Genomic DNA, 18,903 nt, shown 5'->3' with positions numbered 1-18,903 from the left:
ACGAGGTCCCTGGATTCTCTGCCGGAAAGGATGACGTTTCTTCTGAGCAGTGAATCCACGTCCGCTTTGACAAGCTCTGGTAACCGAGCCGGGATCAAGGCTGCTTAAGGTTTGTCCCTGATGGGAAGTAGAAGCATTTTTGCTGTTCCACTGGAACAGAGCGCCAATGCGGTTTTTCGGTTGCCCGCTTTGTGAGTGCGTCGGAGGCCTGGTTCATGGCTCGTACCGCTGTGTACTCCATGGGAGTTGGTTTTATTGCGGACGCATCCGGGAAAAACCTCGTACTCGGGGGATAGTTCGTGGGGGCCAGAGGCGCATGCCCGTCGAAGCTAACCGCCTTGGGTGATGGAATAGGAGGTAATTGGCTTGAGACTGACTCGAGTTAGCCGTTATACAACCTTTCCGTCTACTACGTTTTGGAGGAGGGGGAGAACTGCCCTTGTCCTCCGCCAGCGCAGCATGCCTTCTCTTTGTTTCGGGTGAGCGGGGAAGGGATCTTCCCTGCGCGCGTACTTCGTTCTTTGCCTGCACTTTCTTGTGAGCATGAAAATACGTGGACCACTGCTTATTGTCCCAATGAGCAAGCGACCTCATCCGGGAAAAATCTCGGACAGGAATGGTAGCTAGAGGTGGCCTGAGGCGCATGTCCGTCTACGCTAACCGTCCTGGTTAAAGGAATAAAGGACAACTTGGCTTCCTGTCTACTACGCCGTGGAGGAGGGAGAGAATTGCTCGTCTCCTCTGAAGCCGTAGTCTGCCTTCTCTTGTTTTTGGGGGGTGAAGATGGAAGTCACTTTCTATGCTCGCGCACCTCCTCCCCTGCATGCGCCTTCCCGTGGACATGAAAGTACACGGAACACTGACTATCATCTCACTGAATGCACGTCTCACACGGGGATGAAGGCGAACACTCAAGAGCTATACACTGGAAACACCAAATGTGAGGATCCACCTGGGCTGGCGGTAAGGGGGGTGAGATAAAGGCATCTCCCTTCGGCGAAGGCACCAAACCTCTCCTGAACCACAACAATACTGGAACCAGAGTCCATACTTACAGTGAAGGGCAGGATACCCGGTGGCGGTTAAGGGAACAATACTTAAGAAATTCCAGGACACAGGACGGCGTAGGGAAAACCCCGATGAAATTGAAGGACGACGAACTCCTCTGCGTTCTAGGAGTGAGCTGGCGACAATCGAAGCGGGTTGCTCGATTCTCGGCCCATACGTAAACAGAGAACTGGCGAGTAATTAACGGTTCGCTGCCGCGCCAACAATGGAGTTTGACTGAGAATCGGCCCACCAAGGGGGAAACCGACAAAAACTAAACATGTATAGTAGAGAGATGTTAACGCGGTCACTACTGCGAAGAGAATGGTTATAGTGTGCGAAACTTGTGGTGGAGGGCAAGGGCCCCAATGGGGCCCCTTACTGAGGATAAGCGTTGCCCAGACCCACAGAGTGAGGATTTTAATTTCGCAGTAGAAATATTCGTGCTACGCGAAGATATCCTATTGTAAGGAGTACCGAAGAGTTTGTGTTCTTCGGAACAATTATGCATGTTTATGTTGCTTACCTGTGGGCTGAATAAACTATCATCTGTCAATGGAATGAATTTGTTCCCTTTGGCCTTAATCTCTGCCAGTGTGCCAAAGTTAAATTCTTCTCCATTCTCTTCTTTCTTTGTGTTATTCTCTCCTCTGGTTGACTTGAAGGTTTGTTGAACGAAAGAATCATTTGCTATTTCTTCTATAATTTTTGCTCGTTCTAATTTTTCAGTCTCATTCATATCTGAAAGTATTAAGAGTATGTTACACATTGGACAACCTATCTATTTATATACCATGGGCTTTTCCCCCTTAAATAGGAGGTAGCTAAGTCAAATGGCAAGTACCCACTCCCATCCACCTCCCTTTCTTCCCTCTTATCTTATCTCCTAATGGATGATGGGTCATTACTGTACCCTGCCCACTAGCCTAGGTCAGAAGCAACCATGAACCAAAAAACTACCCTAAAGTAAAATCAAATAGCGAAATCCTTCAATTGGAAAAGAGCCCTTAAATTCTATGCCTCACATTTGATACTCACATGACTTTCAGTCCAAATATCAAAGACCTGACAACAAATATAAACAAGGAGACAAACCTATTTAAATCTATAGCAAGTACTGGCTTTGGACAACAGACAGAAATTAATAATCACCGGAAAGCAATTCACAAGAATCACTGATTTTGGACAACAGAAATAAATTAATAACCACTGACAAGCCCATAAGAATCACCCTTGACTATATCTCCACAGCTACAAACTTTACAGAATGGAACACTGACAGTAATGATAGGATGTACCAAAACCATCCCAATTTGACACCTACATGTGGAATCCCTAATCCTCCCATGCAATATGACACAAAAATAATAGGAACACAATTACACACCAGATCCCTAATCACCACACACTTTTCACACTATATTTCACAAGCTCCACAAACAGAATGCATATATACATACTGTACACCTACCAAGGGCTTTTTCCCTTTACAAGGGAGATAGCCAAAGTCAAAAGGCATAATTCCATTACCACCAAGTGAAGAGATAGGTAAGCGTGTAGTGGAGTGGAAGGAGGTTTCTTCAAGGTTGATGTGGATGAAGGTGGAGCTGGGAAGGGAGATGTGGGTTTTTGTAAGAGTGTATGGGCCTGGTAGTGAGAAGAGCATAGAGGAAAGGGAGGCTATTTGGGTAGATTTAAATGAGTGGATAGAGGGATTAGGGAGAAATGTTAATGTAGTTGTATTGGGAGACCTTAATGCTAGGGTAGAAAACGAACCAATGGACGGAGTGATTAGGAAGTATAGAGTTCCAGGGAAAAATCGTAGTGGAGAATTGATGGTGGAGATGTGTCTCAAAACAGAGTTGATAATAGCAAATACAGTGTTTAGGAAGAAAGTCAAGCATAAGGACACATGGGAAAGTGTGGTGAATGGAAAGGTGGCAGTAAGAGCATTAATGGACTATATAGTGGTGACCAGGAGTATGGTAGGAAGAGTTAAGGATGTACATGTTCTAAGGGGAGAGAGTCGGGGAATATCAGATCATTTTCTGGTGGAAGGTAAATTGAGAGTGGAGAATAGGTGGAGAAAGAGGAAAAGGGGCAGAAAGTAGGGAGGTACTTAAGAATGAACTGCTTAAATGAGAAAGAAAAGGAGAATAAGTATAAGAAACTGAGAGAGGAGTGGGAGGGAATGAAGGATAGAGTAGAACTAGGAGTGGAGGAGGAATGGGGATGGTTCAAGGAGGGAGTCATAAGGTGTGCAAAGATGGTATGTGGAACAAGGAGGGCAGGAGGAAATAGAAGGAAGGGTGGCGCAAAAGATGGAATGAGGAAACAAAGAAGGGTGTAGAAGAGAAGAAGCAGGCTTTCATAGATTGGCTACAAATTAGGATGAGGGAATCGTATGAGAGGTACAAAGTAAAGAGAAGGGAAGTTAAGCATAAGATTAAGGAGGCAAAGAGGAGAGCAGATATGAAATGGGGTAAGAGTATGACAGAAAATTTTGAAAGTAATAAAAAGATGTTTTGGAAAGAATTTAAAAGAGGAAGAGGAGGCAAATCAAGTAGAGAGGAAAAGGTAAAAGGTGCAGATGAAGAGATGATAATAGAAGAGAAGGCAGTAAGAGGAAGGTGGGCAGAGTATTTTAGGGAGTTGCTAAATGTGAAGGAGGATAGGGAGGGAAAGGTAGTTGCAGTGGGAAGCGCTAAGAAAATGACACTGATGAGTTCCACTTTACAAGGGAAAGGGGGACAAGTGTGAGTGTAGTAGTTTCAGAGGGATCAGCTTGTTGAGTGTAGTTGGGAGGGCTTATGGGAGGAACAGTATGGTTTTAGGACAGGTAGGGGTTGTGTGGTAAGACAGATATGTGAGAAAGCTATTGGAAAAGGTAAGGATATTTTTTGGGCTTTTATGGATCTGGAAAAGGCTTACGACAGGGCAGACAGGAAGGAGATGTGGGAGGTATTGCAGATATATGAGATAGGAGGATAGCTGTTAAGAGCAGTCAAGAGTTTTTACGAGAGTAGTAGAGCTTGTGTAAGGATTAGAAATGGAGAGAGTGAATGGTTTGAGGTAAAGGTGGGACTTTGTCAGGGATGTGTTATGTCGCCCTGGCTGTTCAATCTATACATGGATGGGGTGGTGCAAGAAGTGATTGCAGAAGACTACTATATTACACAATGCACTACTTTTGAAAAAAAAAGTAAATAATAATAAAAATATATATATAAACATATATTATTAATATATGTATATACATACAAATACATATACCAAGGCTTTTTCCCCCTTACAAGGGAGGTAGCCAAAAAGGAAAAGGCATAAAATCATTCCCACCCATTCCATCCCTGAATACACTCCACACCCCTCCACTCTCCCTCCCATCTTAGCACCTCCTGGATGACGGGTCATCCCTGCACCTTGTCCACTGCCCTGGGTAAGAAGCAGTGTTGCAAGACACAGCACATCCACAGCAAGGCCGCTTCATTAAATTGGCGACCCCCCCTCTCCGTCCCCCCGTGCATAAAAGGAGAAGATGGGGTGAAATCCCTTCGGGCTGCGTCAAATTTTGCTCACACATACTACTTCACCCCCCATCCCCCCACCCATTCCACCTCATGCATCACATCATCATCCATATACAACCATTCTCCAATCACCCCTGTCTTCTGTCCTCTCCCGTCCTTCCTCAACAGACATTCCCCTCTTCCCCAAAGCCCCCTTATTATTATTTACATTTTTTTTTTTTAATCCTGAAGGGATTTCTCCCCATCTCCTTTTCTGCATGAGGGGACAGAGAGGGGGGTCACCGAATTAATGAATTGCCCTTGCTGTGTCTTGCGGTACTGCTTCTGGCCCAGGGCAGTGGACAGGATGTAGGGAAGACCCGTCATCCAGGAGGTGCCAAGATGTGAGGGAGGGTGGAGTGTGTAGGGGATGGAATGGGTGGGAGTGGTTTCTATGCCTTTCTCTTTTTGGCTACCTCCTGTTTAAGGGGGAAAAAATGACGAGTGGAGATAAATGATATTTTGATGCAGCCCAAGGAGGGAAGGAGTAAGGGGGGGGGGGGAGAGAGAGAGAGAGGAGAGAGAGAGAGAGAGAAAATAAAATAAATAAATAAATAAATACATAAATAAAAAAATAAATAAATAAATAAAAATAAAAAAAGGGAGCAATCAAGCACTTTCAGCAAACTACCAATCTACCACCTGTCACACAAAACATCTACACTCAGATCACTAAACAAGCTCTTATAAAATAGCGAAAAGAACACAATTATATGAGGAGTGATTGTGCCAACAGCAATGTATGGGGCAGAAACATGGAACATGAGAGAGGAAGAGAGAAGGAGTTTGAATGTGTTTGAGATGAAATGTCTGAGAAGTATGATAGGAGTTACTAGGCTGGATAGAGTGAGAAATGAGGAGGTGAGGAGGAGAACAGGGGTGGAAAGGGAGTTTTGGGAGATAGGGTTGATGAAAGAGTATTAGGATGGTTTGGACACATGGAAAGAATGAGTGAAGAAAGATTAGTAAAAGAAATGTGGAAGGCGGAGGTGGAAGGAGTGAATATGAGGGGGCGTCCTAGGATGAGATGGATGGATGGGGTGAAATAGGCTTTATAAAAGAGAGGAATGTCTGTAGAGGAAGAACGGGAGAGGACAGAAGATAGGGGTGAATGGAGAAGGGTTGTATATAGATGAGGCTGTGATGCATGAGGGGGAGTGGGTGGGGGATGGGGGGTGAGGAAGTATGTATGAGAAAAAATTTGACACAGCCCGAAGGGATTTCTCCCCGTCTTCTCCTTTTCTGCATGAGGGGACAGAGAGGGGGGGTCGCCGAATTTATGAAGCGGCCTTGCTGTGTCTTGCGACACTGCTTCTGACCCAGGGCAGTGGACAGGATGCAGGGATGACCCGTCATCCAGGAGGTGCCAAGATAGGGGGGAGGGGAGTGGAATATAAGGGAAATGAAATGGGTGGGAGTGATTTCTATGCCTTTTTCTTTTTGGCTACCCCCTGTGTAAGGGGGGAAAAAGCCTTTGGTATATTATATAAGTACTCACCAAAAGGTATTTAAAAATGGGAAAGACAAATCTTTACCCTCTTCATTCTAATCTTACTTATACATTTCACTCCTTCCTGACTTAACAATGAAGAAACTATATAACATTACTTCCCCAGCTGGAAGCTCTTTGAGGAGAATACAGTGGATTGTAAGACTATTATCTGGTGAAAGGGAAATTGAGAGTAAACTTTATGTGGAAAAGGAAGAAAGGGAATGAGGAGCAGAAGTTGGAGATACATATACCAAGGCTTTTTCCCCCTTACAAGGGAGGTAGCCAAAAAGAAAAAGGCATAAAATCATTCCCACCCATTCCATCCCTAAATATACTCCACTCCCCTCCACCCTCCCTCCCATCTTAGCACCTCCTGGATGACGGGTCATCCCTGCACCTTGTTCACTGCCCTGGGTCAGAGGCAGTGTCGCAAGGCACAGCACATCCACAGCAAGGTCACTTCATTAAACCGGTGACCCCCCCCCTTGCATAAAAGGAGAAGACGGGGAGAAATCCCTTTGGGCTGCGTCAAATTTTGCTCACACATACTACCTCACCCCCCCCCATCCCCCCACCCATTCCACCTCATACATCACATCATCATCATCCATATACAACCATTCTCCATTCACCACTGTCTTCTGTCCTCTCCCGTCCTTCCCCAACAGACATTCCCCTCCACCCCAATCCATCCACCTCATCCTAGGACGTCCCCTCATGTTCACTCCCTCCACATCTGCCTTCCATACCTCTTTTAATAGTCTTTCTTCACTCATTCTTTCCATGTGTCCAAACTATCCTAATACTATTTCATCAACCCTATCTCCCAACTTCCTTTCCACCCCTGTTCTCCTCCTCACCTCATTTCTCACTCTATCTAGCCTAGTAACCCCCATCATACTTCTCAGACACCTCATCTCAAACACATTCAAACTCCTTCTCTCTTATGTTCCATGTTTCTCCCCATACAGTGCTGTTGGCACAATCACTCTTTCATACAGTCTCCTTTTAGCATCCATTCCCAAATGTCTATTCCTCATTACACTTTTTAATCCACTATGGGATTTACTCACTTCTTTCAAACCATACCAGAAGCGGAGAAGTGATGGATGCAGCGAAGGCTCAAGGAGAAAAAGTGTTTAACCACCTCAGTACGAGTCAAATTCTTGCATGCATTGGCTGCCATATGTACAATTCATCACTACTCGCATTATATAATATAAAGTCACTGCTGTATTACTTGTTTTCTTTTACTCTGAGTAACAATAAACACAGAAAACATGCTCAAACCAGTTCACAGGATCTGGGGATAACTCATGTACAACTACAAAAAATATATATATTATCAAGATGCCGACACCGGCATCCTTGTGTACCCACTTGAACCTCATGATGTCTACACAGGCATCATCATACTGAAGTGGTTAAGAAAAAAATGGGAAGGTTTCATGGAGAAATTGCTTAAGTACACATGGGTGGTATGTGGTATGAGCAGGAGGGGAAGGAACAGAAAGAGATGCAGTGAATGGTGGGAAGAAGGGGTGCGGGCAATGGTCATAGAAAAGAAGTGAACATGTGAAAAGTTACATCCTGGGCAGCTGTTCACAATGCGGTCATCCAGCCTCTTCTGGTAGCTTAGAAGTGCTGGGTGGTGGCCACACCGCAGTCTGGCCAGGTGGACTCTGTCCTTTCGTGGGAGAGAGGATTCAGAAGGGTGGATATCAGGGGGTCTGGCATGCAGCAGTGTGTTAATGGAGCAGTGAGTGATATGATTATGAATATGTTTCCGGAGGCTGGTATTTGGTAGTTGTGGAGGAAGAGAAGAGAGTATCTGTGTGTGATACAGGTCTTTGGGTGTTATTTTAATGTTTCTTGGTGTGTGTGGGTGTTCTGCTATGTAGTGTAGCGGGTGTGATGTGTTTGTGGTGGCTGTGGCAAGTATTTGTGTGCCTCTCATGTCGAGGTGGTCCTTGACTTTGAGGACTTTAGTTTCATACCATACAACACATAATGGAAGACTGCATTATACACAATCATGCACGCAAACAACACAACATACACTCAATAAAGGATTTGTGGGAAAACTCAGTTTTGGCTGTGGCATTCCTTGGGGAGACGAGACTGCTCGGACAGACAGTCTAGGGAACGACAACAACAACATGTGAAAAGTTGCAAAGACGAAAGATAGAGGAATGATTTTCTCTAGTGTTTGTTTCGCAGGACCACTGCAAGTAGGTACTCATTATTAGTTCTTTTTATGAAAAATTACTTGACTTCATTTGTAATAAAAAGAACCAATAATGGGTACCTACTTGCAGTGGTCCTGTGAAAAACATTAAAGAGAACCATCCCTCCACCTTTCTTCTTTACAACCATTCTTTACATGTTCACTTCTTTTCTATGACCATTACCCTCATCTCTTAATCTCACCACTGGATGAGTGGAGAATGGCTGTGTATAGATGATAGTGTGATGCAAAGCAGGGAGGGAATGGTAGGGAGGGTATGTATAAATGATATTTTGATGCAGTCTAATGGGATTTCTCTCTGTCTCCTCTTTTTCTGGATGAGGGGATGGAGAGGGGGGGCACTGATTAAGTAAAGTGGCCTTGCTGTGGATGTGCTGTGTCTTGCTGCATTGCCTCTAACTCAGGGCAGTAGGTGGGATATGGGGATGAGCCATCATCCATGAGAAGCTAAGAAGAGAAGGAAGAAAGGACAGTGAATATGAGTGGAATGGGGGGGGAGTGAAATGGGAGGGAGTGGGTACTTGCCTTTGGAGTTGGCTACCTCCCTTGTAGGGGGAAAAAGCTCTTGGTATATATATTGATTTATTACAAATGAATAAATCATATCTAAATGTAATCTAGAGAGGAAAAGTTTGAATGTTTTTGGGATGAAATGTCTGGGAAGCATGGTAGGGGTTACTAGGTTGGGAAGATTGAGAAACAAGGAGGTGAGGAGGAGACCAGGAGTGGAAAAAGAGATGACACATAGGGCTGCTGAAAGAGAATTGGGATTCTTTGGACACATGGAAAGAATGAGTGATGAAAGATTAGTAAAAGAGGTGTGGAAGGCAGAGGTAGAGGGAATAAATTTGATGGGACAATTGAGGATGAGATGGATGGATGGGGTAAAAGGGGCATTGAGCAAGAGGGTAACATTTGTTGAGCAAGGAAGGGAGAAAGCAAGAGATAGGGATGAGTGGAGAGTTGCTGTATAGATACTGTTATGAAATGAAGGGAGGGGTGGGGGATGCTTATGTGTGAATGACATTTTGACACAACCCATGAGGGGATGGAGAAGGGGTTGCTGATTAAGTGAAATGGCCCTGCTGTGGATATACTGTGTCTTACTGCATTGCTTCTGATCCAGGGCAGGGGGTGGGATACAGGGATGACCCATCATCCATGAGGAGCTAACATGATAGGGAGGAAAGGGTGGCAGAGGGTGGCAAGAAAAAAAAAAAAAAAAAAAAAAAATGGTATACAGATAGACTGAGAGTAACTGAATAAAAATAACCCACAAAATTAACAGCATGTTCGTCAAGTCTGTTTATATATCCTTCAAAGCACACTACAAAGTAAAATTTCAAATACGTTCTTGTACATACCTTCCTTGTAAATCTTGGCCTTCACTTTTACTACATCTTCAGCAATGGGGGACAAGACCTTGGATTCCTTGTCCTTGTTGCTATCCCAGTCCTTATCGCGGGATGCTCCTCTGCTTCCTCTTTCCTTGTCTCTGGATGATGCCCTACTACTGCGTTCTCTATCTCTACTACTTCTTGCAGAGTATGACTTGGAGTACCTTGAACTACGGTCTGAACTGCTGCTTATAAACAAGTGTTGCATTAGCTATGGATGGTTTTTTGAATATATAAAACAAATTCTAAACATATATAAATATATTAAAATGCCTTTTCCCCCTCATAAGTGGTTGGCCATGTCAAGGATATATTCACCCTTCACTCATCTCACACCCAGTCAAATATCCATCTGCTGCCCCTTCCATCTTTGCACCTCATACATGAAGGATAATCCCTGTCCCCTGCTTCACTTCTCAGGTGAGAGGCAATGCAGCAAGACACAATTCCATAACAGGGCCCAACAGCCAATGCTAGTTTGCCCTCCACCACAATATTTTATGGAAACCCTTCCCCTTTTCATCCACATGACATTCACAAAGCAGCCAAGAAGAAAATCCCTTCAGGCTTGTCCTTTTACAGCCACTCTCCAGTCACTTATCTTTTGCACTCTCTCTTCCTTATTCAACATATATTCCTCTTGCATCAAATGGCCTCTTCATTCCATTCATCCACTTCATTCTTGATCTTCCCATCATGTCCCCTCCATCCACACTCTTTTAGCCAGTCTTTCTTCATACATTCTTTCCATATGCACAAACCATTTTAGCATTATCTGATTAACCCCATCTGCAAAGTCTCCACCCCTACTCTCTGCCTCACCTCCACATTTCTCATTCTATCTATCCTCATAACTCCCATCATACTTCTCAAACTGTTGTGTGGCTGCAAGTCTGTGTTCCTTGTAATAGATGTACTTTTCATGTTACTACCTGTTCTACGGGTAGTTGTAGCCACGCCCTAATTTTTTCGTCTTCCTGAATTACTGATCGTATGAAATACAATATTCTATGTTCCGTGTGTATTATTCCTTTGTTATCCTTTTATTTTAGTTAGCTAGGATATTGTTCATATTGTATATTGTACCTTATTATGTTAATGATCTCTGTATGTGTATTATGTTATTCCACTCACCCTGCCTGTAATAAAATAAATGATAACGGTTTGTGAGTTGGCAACTGCGGCCCTCCATGGTGACCGCAGTCACGAGGTATACTCCTTCTTACTCTCTCTCTGATTTCTGAACCCGTATAGAGCGGACACTTCCCGCTCCTCTATAATCCCTAGGTTAAGTGTGTTAGGTGGACCCTAGTGGTAACAAGTGGTCCGGGTAGGCATAAAATAAGTGTGTGTGTAGTGCTAAGTGAATATGTAAATAATTTATGCTAGAACACTATAGTTTTGGCTTAACCTTGCCCCTTTGAGTTATCCACCGGTCACCTAAAACTATTGGCATACGTGCTTGAAAGTACTGCACAGATATATATTTGATATGCAGTATATTGTTACCCTGCCATTTAGGCTCAATATGGTTCATCAGTGATTGGAGGTAGGATTGTTTCTCCAATTAAGATTGGGCATTAATGGGAGGCGTAACAAAACACTTTATCTCAAATGCATGTAGGCTTTCCCTTTCTGTTTCTTTCAAATTCCAAATATCTGATCTTTGCATTGACATGGGCATAACCACTACCTCATTCCGTCATTTCTTTTCATCCCCAGATACCCCCCACTCTCTCTCTCTCTCTCTCTCACACACACACACATACGATCACTATCATCATTTCACTTTTAATATCTCTAAAACACTTCTACGGGAGGGAAAATAAATAAATAAAATAAAATAGAAATTGCTTCCATCCACTTAGTTTCATATGTACAGACTACTACAAAGTAATGTCGTAACACATTCGTTAAATTCAACAAGAACCCATTGGATTGGAACGAGGCAAAAATTATCTTTAATTCAAAGTGCAGTTTTAAAAGGAAAATAATAGAATCAGCCTTGATAAATAAATTTCCTAACTTTAATATTTCAAATGGACAATGGTCACCTGACTACATTACTACCTGGGCAGTCAACAAATTATTACAATCTTTGGTGAAGGCGGGTGATTTGCCCCGCAAAGCATTAGACGCTACCTGAGTCCTATCCATGTTCCTTCTTCTTTCTCTGTACATAAGACATGCCGTTTGCTCCACTACTCTGTATTCCACTGAAGAGGATCACAGTCCGTGATCGAAATATATGGATATCATCTATTTCATTTCTTCTTATCCAACACAGTGGGTTCTTGTTGAATCATATGTACAGATAAAACATTTCTTTCTTTCATGCTAATGAAAATATATATATATATATATATATATATATATACACATAAATTCAAAGATATGCCAAATAAAAAAGTTGTGTCCTATTCTGATAAGCCCTATTACATCTTATATCATACATACATTAATGAAACACAATATAACAAATTTTGGCCTTAACAAACTCTAATCCTTCTAAAATGATGCCCCATATTCAGTGGAATAACATTTATTACGAGATGTCAAATTGAATACATACATGCCCCTGTTTATGACTTCTGTAGTCATAAAAGGCAAGTTATATTTATGTGGGTTATGGCTAAGGGTTAGTTTGTATCATGCATTCTCTAAAATGACTATGTTTAACAAAGCTCTGGTTTTAACAAAAGACCCCTCTTCCCTAAATCACTTATCATAGTGAGCATTTACGGTATCCATAACAAAGGCTCTTTTCCCCTTATAAGTGAGTGAGTGTGTGTGTGTTTGAGAGGTTCAGTTTAACGCCACAAACTCCGACTATTAGGAGGCTAGGATGGGGCCCCTTACAGAGGACTTTATAATATGGATATTAATGAACCATGCCCTTGCCCCAACTCACTGGTGGCTGGGTTTGAACAGCTATCACCTTGACCTCTGCCACAACTAGCAACGCTCTAACCAGCTCAGTCAATGAGCATCCACACACAATACACACATTAACAAATGTAGCATAATGGAATTTGGAAAAAGCAAAAATAGAATATCATTCCAATATAAAATTGGTACAAAGGAAGTAAAAAAAAGTAAACTCAGAAAGGAACCTAGGAGTAACTATCTCAAATGACATGACACCAGACAAACATGTCAACAAATTAGTCAGAGAAACTTTCAACTTAAGATCAATGAAAGTAGCCTTTGACTAAATGGATGAAGAAATGGTAAAGAAAATACTAGTTACACTGATAAGACCAAAATTAGAATACACTATGGACACCTAGTTAAAAAAAATAGAAATAATTCAAAGAGCAATGACAAAGAATAGATAAACTAAATCTACCAACCCTGGAACAAAGAAGAGAAAGAAGTGATCTGCTACCCATCTACAGAATTATGAAAGGGATGGAAATTCTTGATAGAGATGACTTACTAAAGTGGAACAGAAGAAAAACAAGAGGACACGAAAAGAAACTTAAGAAGGACAGTCACAGAAGAGACCTGAAAAAGAATAGCTTCCCACACAGAGTGATAGATATCTGGAGCAAACTGAACAAGGAAACAGTGAGTGCTAAAACTATACATGACCTTAAGAACAAACTGGATGCGGAAAGATACAAAAGTGGGTCACTACGAGCATAGCTCTCATCCCATAAAATACAACTAGGTAAATACACACATACACATATATATAGATAGGGATGAATGGAGAATGGTTGTGTATGGATGATGTTGTGATCCATGAGGTGGAATGGATGGGGTTGGTGGGAGAGGGAGTATGTGTGAGAAAAATCTGACTCAGCTCGAAGGGATTTCTCCCCGTCTTCTCCTTTTCTGCATGAGGGGACAGAAAGGGGGGGTCGCCAATTTTGATGAAAGGGCTTTGCTGTGGATGTGCTGTGTCTTGTCACACTGCTTCTGACCCAGGGCAGTGGACAAGATGCAGGGATAATCCGTCACCCAGGAGGTGTCAAGATAAGAGGGAGGGAAGGGGGTGGAGTGTGATAGGGATGAAATGGGTGGGAGTGGTTTTTATGCATTTGTTTTTTGGCTACCTCCCTTGTAAGGGGGAAGAAAGCCTTTGGTATATGTATATATGTATTCTTCTATATATCTAAAACTTTTTATAATTACCTTGAACTTCGTCTTCTCCTTTTATGTTTGGACTTCTTGTGTTTTCGACTCCTTTCTCTTGATTTTGAACGTGTATATGATCTGGACCTTGAGTGACTACGACTTCTCCGCCGCCTGTGTCTTTCTCTTGATCTGCTGCGTGACCTGCATATTCAAATGGGATGTATTACATAAAAATATTGAGAAAAATTAATAAAAGGAATGTGGAAAGCACAGATGGATGGAGTTAGCTTGAGGGGGTAGACTGAGAATGAGCTGGATGGGTGAGGTGAAAAGGGCTTTGAGGCTTTGAGCAAAAGGAGAATGTATGTTGAGAAGGGAAGGAAGAAGGCAGGGGATAGGTGTGAGTGGGGAATGATTGTGTATGGACAAAAATTTGATGAAGCCTGAAGGGATTTCTCCTCAGCCTCTATTTTTCACACAAGGGGACACGGAGGGAGGGCTGGCATTTCAATGAATTGGCAGGCCCTGCTGTGGATGTGCTGTTTCTTGCTGCAATACTTCTGACCCAGGCATAGAGCAGGAGACCAGGATGACATTCCATCCACAGGGAGCTAAGATGAGCAAGACACAATGGGTGAGTGGGAGTGAAATAGGCAGGGGTGGGTGCAAGCCTTGGCTAGCTACCTCCCTTGCTTGTTGTGGGAGAGATTTCTCTGTTAGACTGATGTCTGGGGGAGAGAGGTGAGATAAGGAGTTTCATTCTTTCCATGTGTCCAAACCATCCCAAAAATCTTTCATCAGCTTTACCTCCCATCTCCTTTTCCTCTCCCATGCTCCTCTTCACCTCCTCATCGTTTCTCACTCTATCAAACCTAGTAACCCCTACCATACTTCTATTTCATTTCATACATACATACATACATATACCAAAGGCTTCTTCCCCCTACATGGGGGGTAGCCACAAAGAAAAAGGCATAGAAACCACTCCCACCCATTCCATTTCCTATATATTCCATTCCCCTCCACCCTCCCTCTTATCTTGGCACCTCCTGAATGACGGGTCATCCCTGCATACTGTCCACTGCCCTGGGTCAGAAGCAGTGTCGCAAGACACATCACATCCACAGCAAGGCCGCTTCATAAATTTGGCGACCCCACTCTCCGTCCCCTCATGCAGAAAAGGAGAAGACGGGGAGAAATCCCTTCGGGCTGCGTCAATTTTTTTTATACATATTTCCTCACCCCCACATGCATCACAGCATCATCTATACACCACCCCTCTCCATTCACCCCTATCTTCTGTCCTCTCCCATCCTTCCTCTCTTTTGTAATGCCCCTTTCACCCCATCCATCCATCTCATCCTAGGACGCCCCCTCATATTCACTCCTTCCACCTCTGCCTTCCATACTTCTTTTACTAATCTTTCTTCACTCATTCTTTCCGTGTGTCCAAACCATCCTAATATCTTTTCATCAACCCTATCTCCCAGTTCCCTTTCCACCCCTGTTCTCCTCCTCACCTCCTCATTTCTTACTCTATCCAGCCTAGTAACCCCCATCATACTTCTCAGACATTTCATCTCAAACACATTCAAACTCCTTCTCTCTTCCTCTCTCATGTTCCATGTTTCTGCCCCATACAATGCTGTTGGTACAATCACTCCATCATATAACCTCCTCTTAGCATCCATTCCCAGATGTCTATTTCTCATTACACTTTTCAATCCACCAAGGCATCTCCCAGTTCCCTTTCCACCCCTGTTCTCCTCCTCATTTCTTACTCTATCTAGCCTAGTAACCCCTATCATACTTCTCAGACATTTCATCTTAACCCCTTCCATACGGTGCCGCACACGTAGGCGTCATGGACTTAGATCTCAGTGGCAGCAGCCAATGCCAGCCGTACGACGTGTCGTAATAATACTCGCATCATAAAATATAGTCACCGCTTATATCGATCGTTCTCTCTTTCACCCGCGAATTTTGAATACCACAGAGAATGGGATTCAGGGCACATTTGAGAGAATGTAAAAACACAGGGGCGACTACAATAAATATAATCAAGACGCCGATATGGCAGCCTCGCGAATACACTCGCTCCCCATGACGCCTACGTGTGCGGCACCGTATGGAAGGGGTTAAACACATTCAAACTCCTTCTCTCTTCCTCTCTCGTTCCATGTTTCTGCCCCATACAATGCTGTTGGTACAATCACTCCTTCATATAACCTCCTCTTAGCATCCATTCACAGATGTCTATTTCTCATTACACTTTTCAATTCACCAAGGCATCTACTCGCTTCTCTCAATCTACATTCTACCTCCACCCCCACTCCTCCCTTTCCTGCCACATTCGCACCCAAATATCTAAAACTATCCACTTCCTCCAGTCTTTCACCCTTAATGCTCACTTCCAGCCTGCTGTCACTCTCTCCCCTTGTACATCTCATCACCTTACTTTTACCCACATTTATCTTCAGCTTCCTTCTTTCACACACCTTCTCAAACTCTGTCACTAACTTCCTCAATCCCTCCTCTGATCCTGCTACAAGCGCAGTGTCGTCAGCAAACAACAACTGGCTCACCTCCCACTTTTCTCCATTTTCTTTAATCATCTCCAACCCGACCCACTACCCTTGGATTCACCTCTCACACCACCCTATCCATGTAAAGATTGAACAGCCAGGGTGACATAACACATCCCTGACGAAGTCCCACCTTTACCTCAAACCATTCACTCTCTCCATTTCTAATCCCAACACAAGCTCTACTACTCTCGTAAAAACTCTTGACTGCTCTTAACAGCTTTCCTCCTATCCCATATATCTGGAGTACCTCCCACGTTTAAACTTTTCCTCTCTGCCTCTCTTAAATTCCAAGTCTCTCCTCCATACAATGCCATCAGCAAAATCACTTCTTCATACAATCTCCTCTTTGCATCCATTCCTAGTTGCCTATTTCTCATAGCACTTTTTAACTACCCAAGGCATTTATTTACTTCTCTCAATCTACAATCTACCTCCATCTCTACTATCTTTCCTGCCACATGCAACCCCAAATACCAAAGGCTATTCACTTCCTCCAGCCTCTCTCCTTTTAGAGTTAATTCCATCTCACTGCCACCCTCTACCCTCGTACATCTTATCACCTGCTACCCTTGTACATCTTATCACCCACATTTGCCATCCACTTGCTCCTATCACATGCCTTCCCAAACTCTGTCACTAACTCCCTTAATCCTTCCTCTGATCCTGCCACAAGTGTAGTGTCATCTGCAAACAACAACTGGCTCACCTCCATTTTCTTTAACAATCTCCATTCTCCTGCTCATTACCCTCGCCTTTACTTCACACACCAACCCATCCATGTAAACATTGAACAGCCATGGGAAGATGACACATCCCTGATGCAGTCCCACCTTTACCTCAAACCCCTTGCTTTCTCCATTTCCTGTTCTAACACAGACCCTAATACTCTTGTAAAAACTCTTGACTGCCCTTAACCCCTTCCATACGGTGCCGCACACGTAGGCGTCATGGACTTAGATCTCGGTGGCAGCAGCCAATGCCAGCCGTACGACGTGTCGTAATAATACTCGCATCATAAAATATAGTCACCGCTTATATCGATCGTTCTCTCTTCACCCGTGAATTTTGATAACCATAGAAAATGCGATTACAAAAGAATTAGAAAGAATGTCATTATGGAGGGGCGACTACAAAAATTATAATCAAGACGCCGATATGGCAGCCTCGCGAATACACTCGCTCCCCATGACGCCTACGTGTGCGGCACCGTATGGAAGGGGTTAACAGCTTTCCCCAATCCTATATATCTGCAATTATATTGCTTTACATAGAAAAAGGGGACAAATATGAATATAATAGTTTTAGAAGGAACAATTTGTTGAATGTAGCTGGAAAGGCATATGGGTGTTAATCGAAAGGATAACATGAGGAACAGTGGGTTTAGGAAATGTAAATAGTGCATAGATCAAATATTTGTGGTAAGGCAGATTTGCAAGAATTTTTTGGCAAAAGGTAAGGATTTTTTTTTTCAGGGGGATATATTATGGATTTAGAGAAAGTTTATGACAGGGTCGACAAGATGGCATTGTGGGAGGTGTTGCACAGATGGGGAAATTGTTAAGAGCTTGTGGTAAGGGTGGAAATAGTAAGAATGCTTTGGGGTGTTATGTCATAATGGTTGTTCAATGTGTACATGGAGGTAAACATGAGGGTGATGGGCAAAGGATTAGAGATGGTTAATGAAAATGGAGGAAGTAGGTGAGCCAGTTGTTGTTTGCTGATGCCACTGCACATATGGCCATATAAGAGGAGGGTCTAAGGCAGTTAGTGATGGAGTTTGGGAAAGTATGTGATAGAAGGAAATTAACAGTAAATGTGGGTAAAAACAAGGTGATGATATGTACATGGGGTGAGGACAATAATTTTAAGTATTTAGATAATTTTCAATACAATCATTTTTTTTTTTAAGGAGAAAAAAGTGAGGGGAATAAGGTAGAAAAATGTAATTTTCGCAGGAAAATTAATTTTTCCCTGATACAAACCTGAGGTACTCCTTACATTAGGATACCTTCGCGTAGCGCGAATATTTCTACTGCGAAATTAAAATCCTCACTCTGTGGGTCTGGGCAACGCTTATCCTCAGTAAGGGGCCCCATTGGGGCAAAGGGGGGGGCCCTTGCCCTCCACCACAAGTCTCGCACACTATAACCATTCTCTGAGCCAGGTATGAATTAAGCACAAGGTTTGTCAGGCAAGGAGAAGGAACTGTTTAGAGGGGTGGTTGAGGAGGGCCATTAAAGGTAAGGAGTACCTCAGGTTTGTATCAGGGAAAAATTAATTTTCCTGCGAAAATTACATTTGTTCCGAAGAATACAAACTCTTTGGTACTCCTTACACAAGGAGACTCGGACTTAGGAGGGAAAGAAGTTGTTATCTAGCCTGGGAAACCGCTGTAAGGAAAATCTATTGTGCTAAGACTATGTTGACCAGACCCCTATACATTCCCCTCACTTTGAAGTGCACCCCTTTCTGTTCCCTGGAG

General features: G+C 43.2%; 1 protein-coding gene across 1 annotated transcript in view; it reads right to left on the bottom strand.

The window, feature by feature from the left end:
• Positions 1–18,903, bottom strand: part of LOC143041016 (uncharacterized) — a 47,122-nt gene that overhangs the window by 14,980 nt on the left and 13,239 nt on the right. Inside the window, exons 3-5 of the mRNA XM_076212591.1 lie at positions 13,891–14,034; positions 9,718–9,935; positions 1,574–1,788 (exon numbers count right to left, since the gene is read on the bottom strand). Of these exons, the coding sequence (XP_076068706.1) occupies positions 1,574–1,788; positions 9,718–9,935; positions 13,891–14,034 (577 nt within the window). The remainder of the gene's footprint in view (positions 1–1,573; positions 1,789–9,717; positions 9,936–13,890; positions 14,035–18,903) is intronic.

Source organism: Oratosquilla oratoria, chromosome 30 (genome assembly GCF_046742065.1).
Source record: "Oratosquilla oratoria isolate Oo_2021 chromosome 30, ASM4674206v1, whole genome shotgun sequence".
NCBI classification, from domain to species: domain Eukaryota; kingdom Metazoa; phylum Arthropoda; class Malacostraca; order Stomatopoda; family Squillidae; genus Oratosquilla; species Oratosquilla oratoria.
This window is presented reverse-complemented; position numbering and strand designations above follow the sequence as displayed.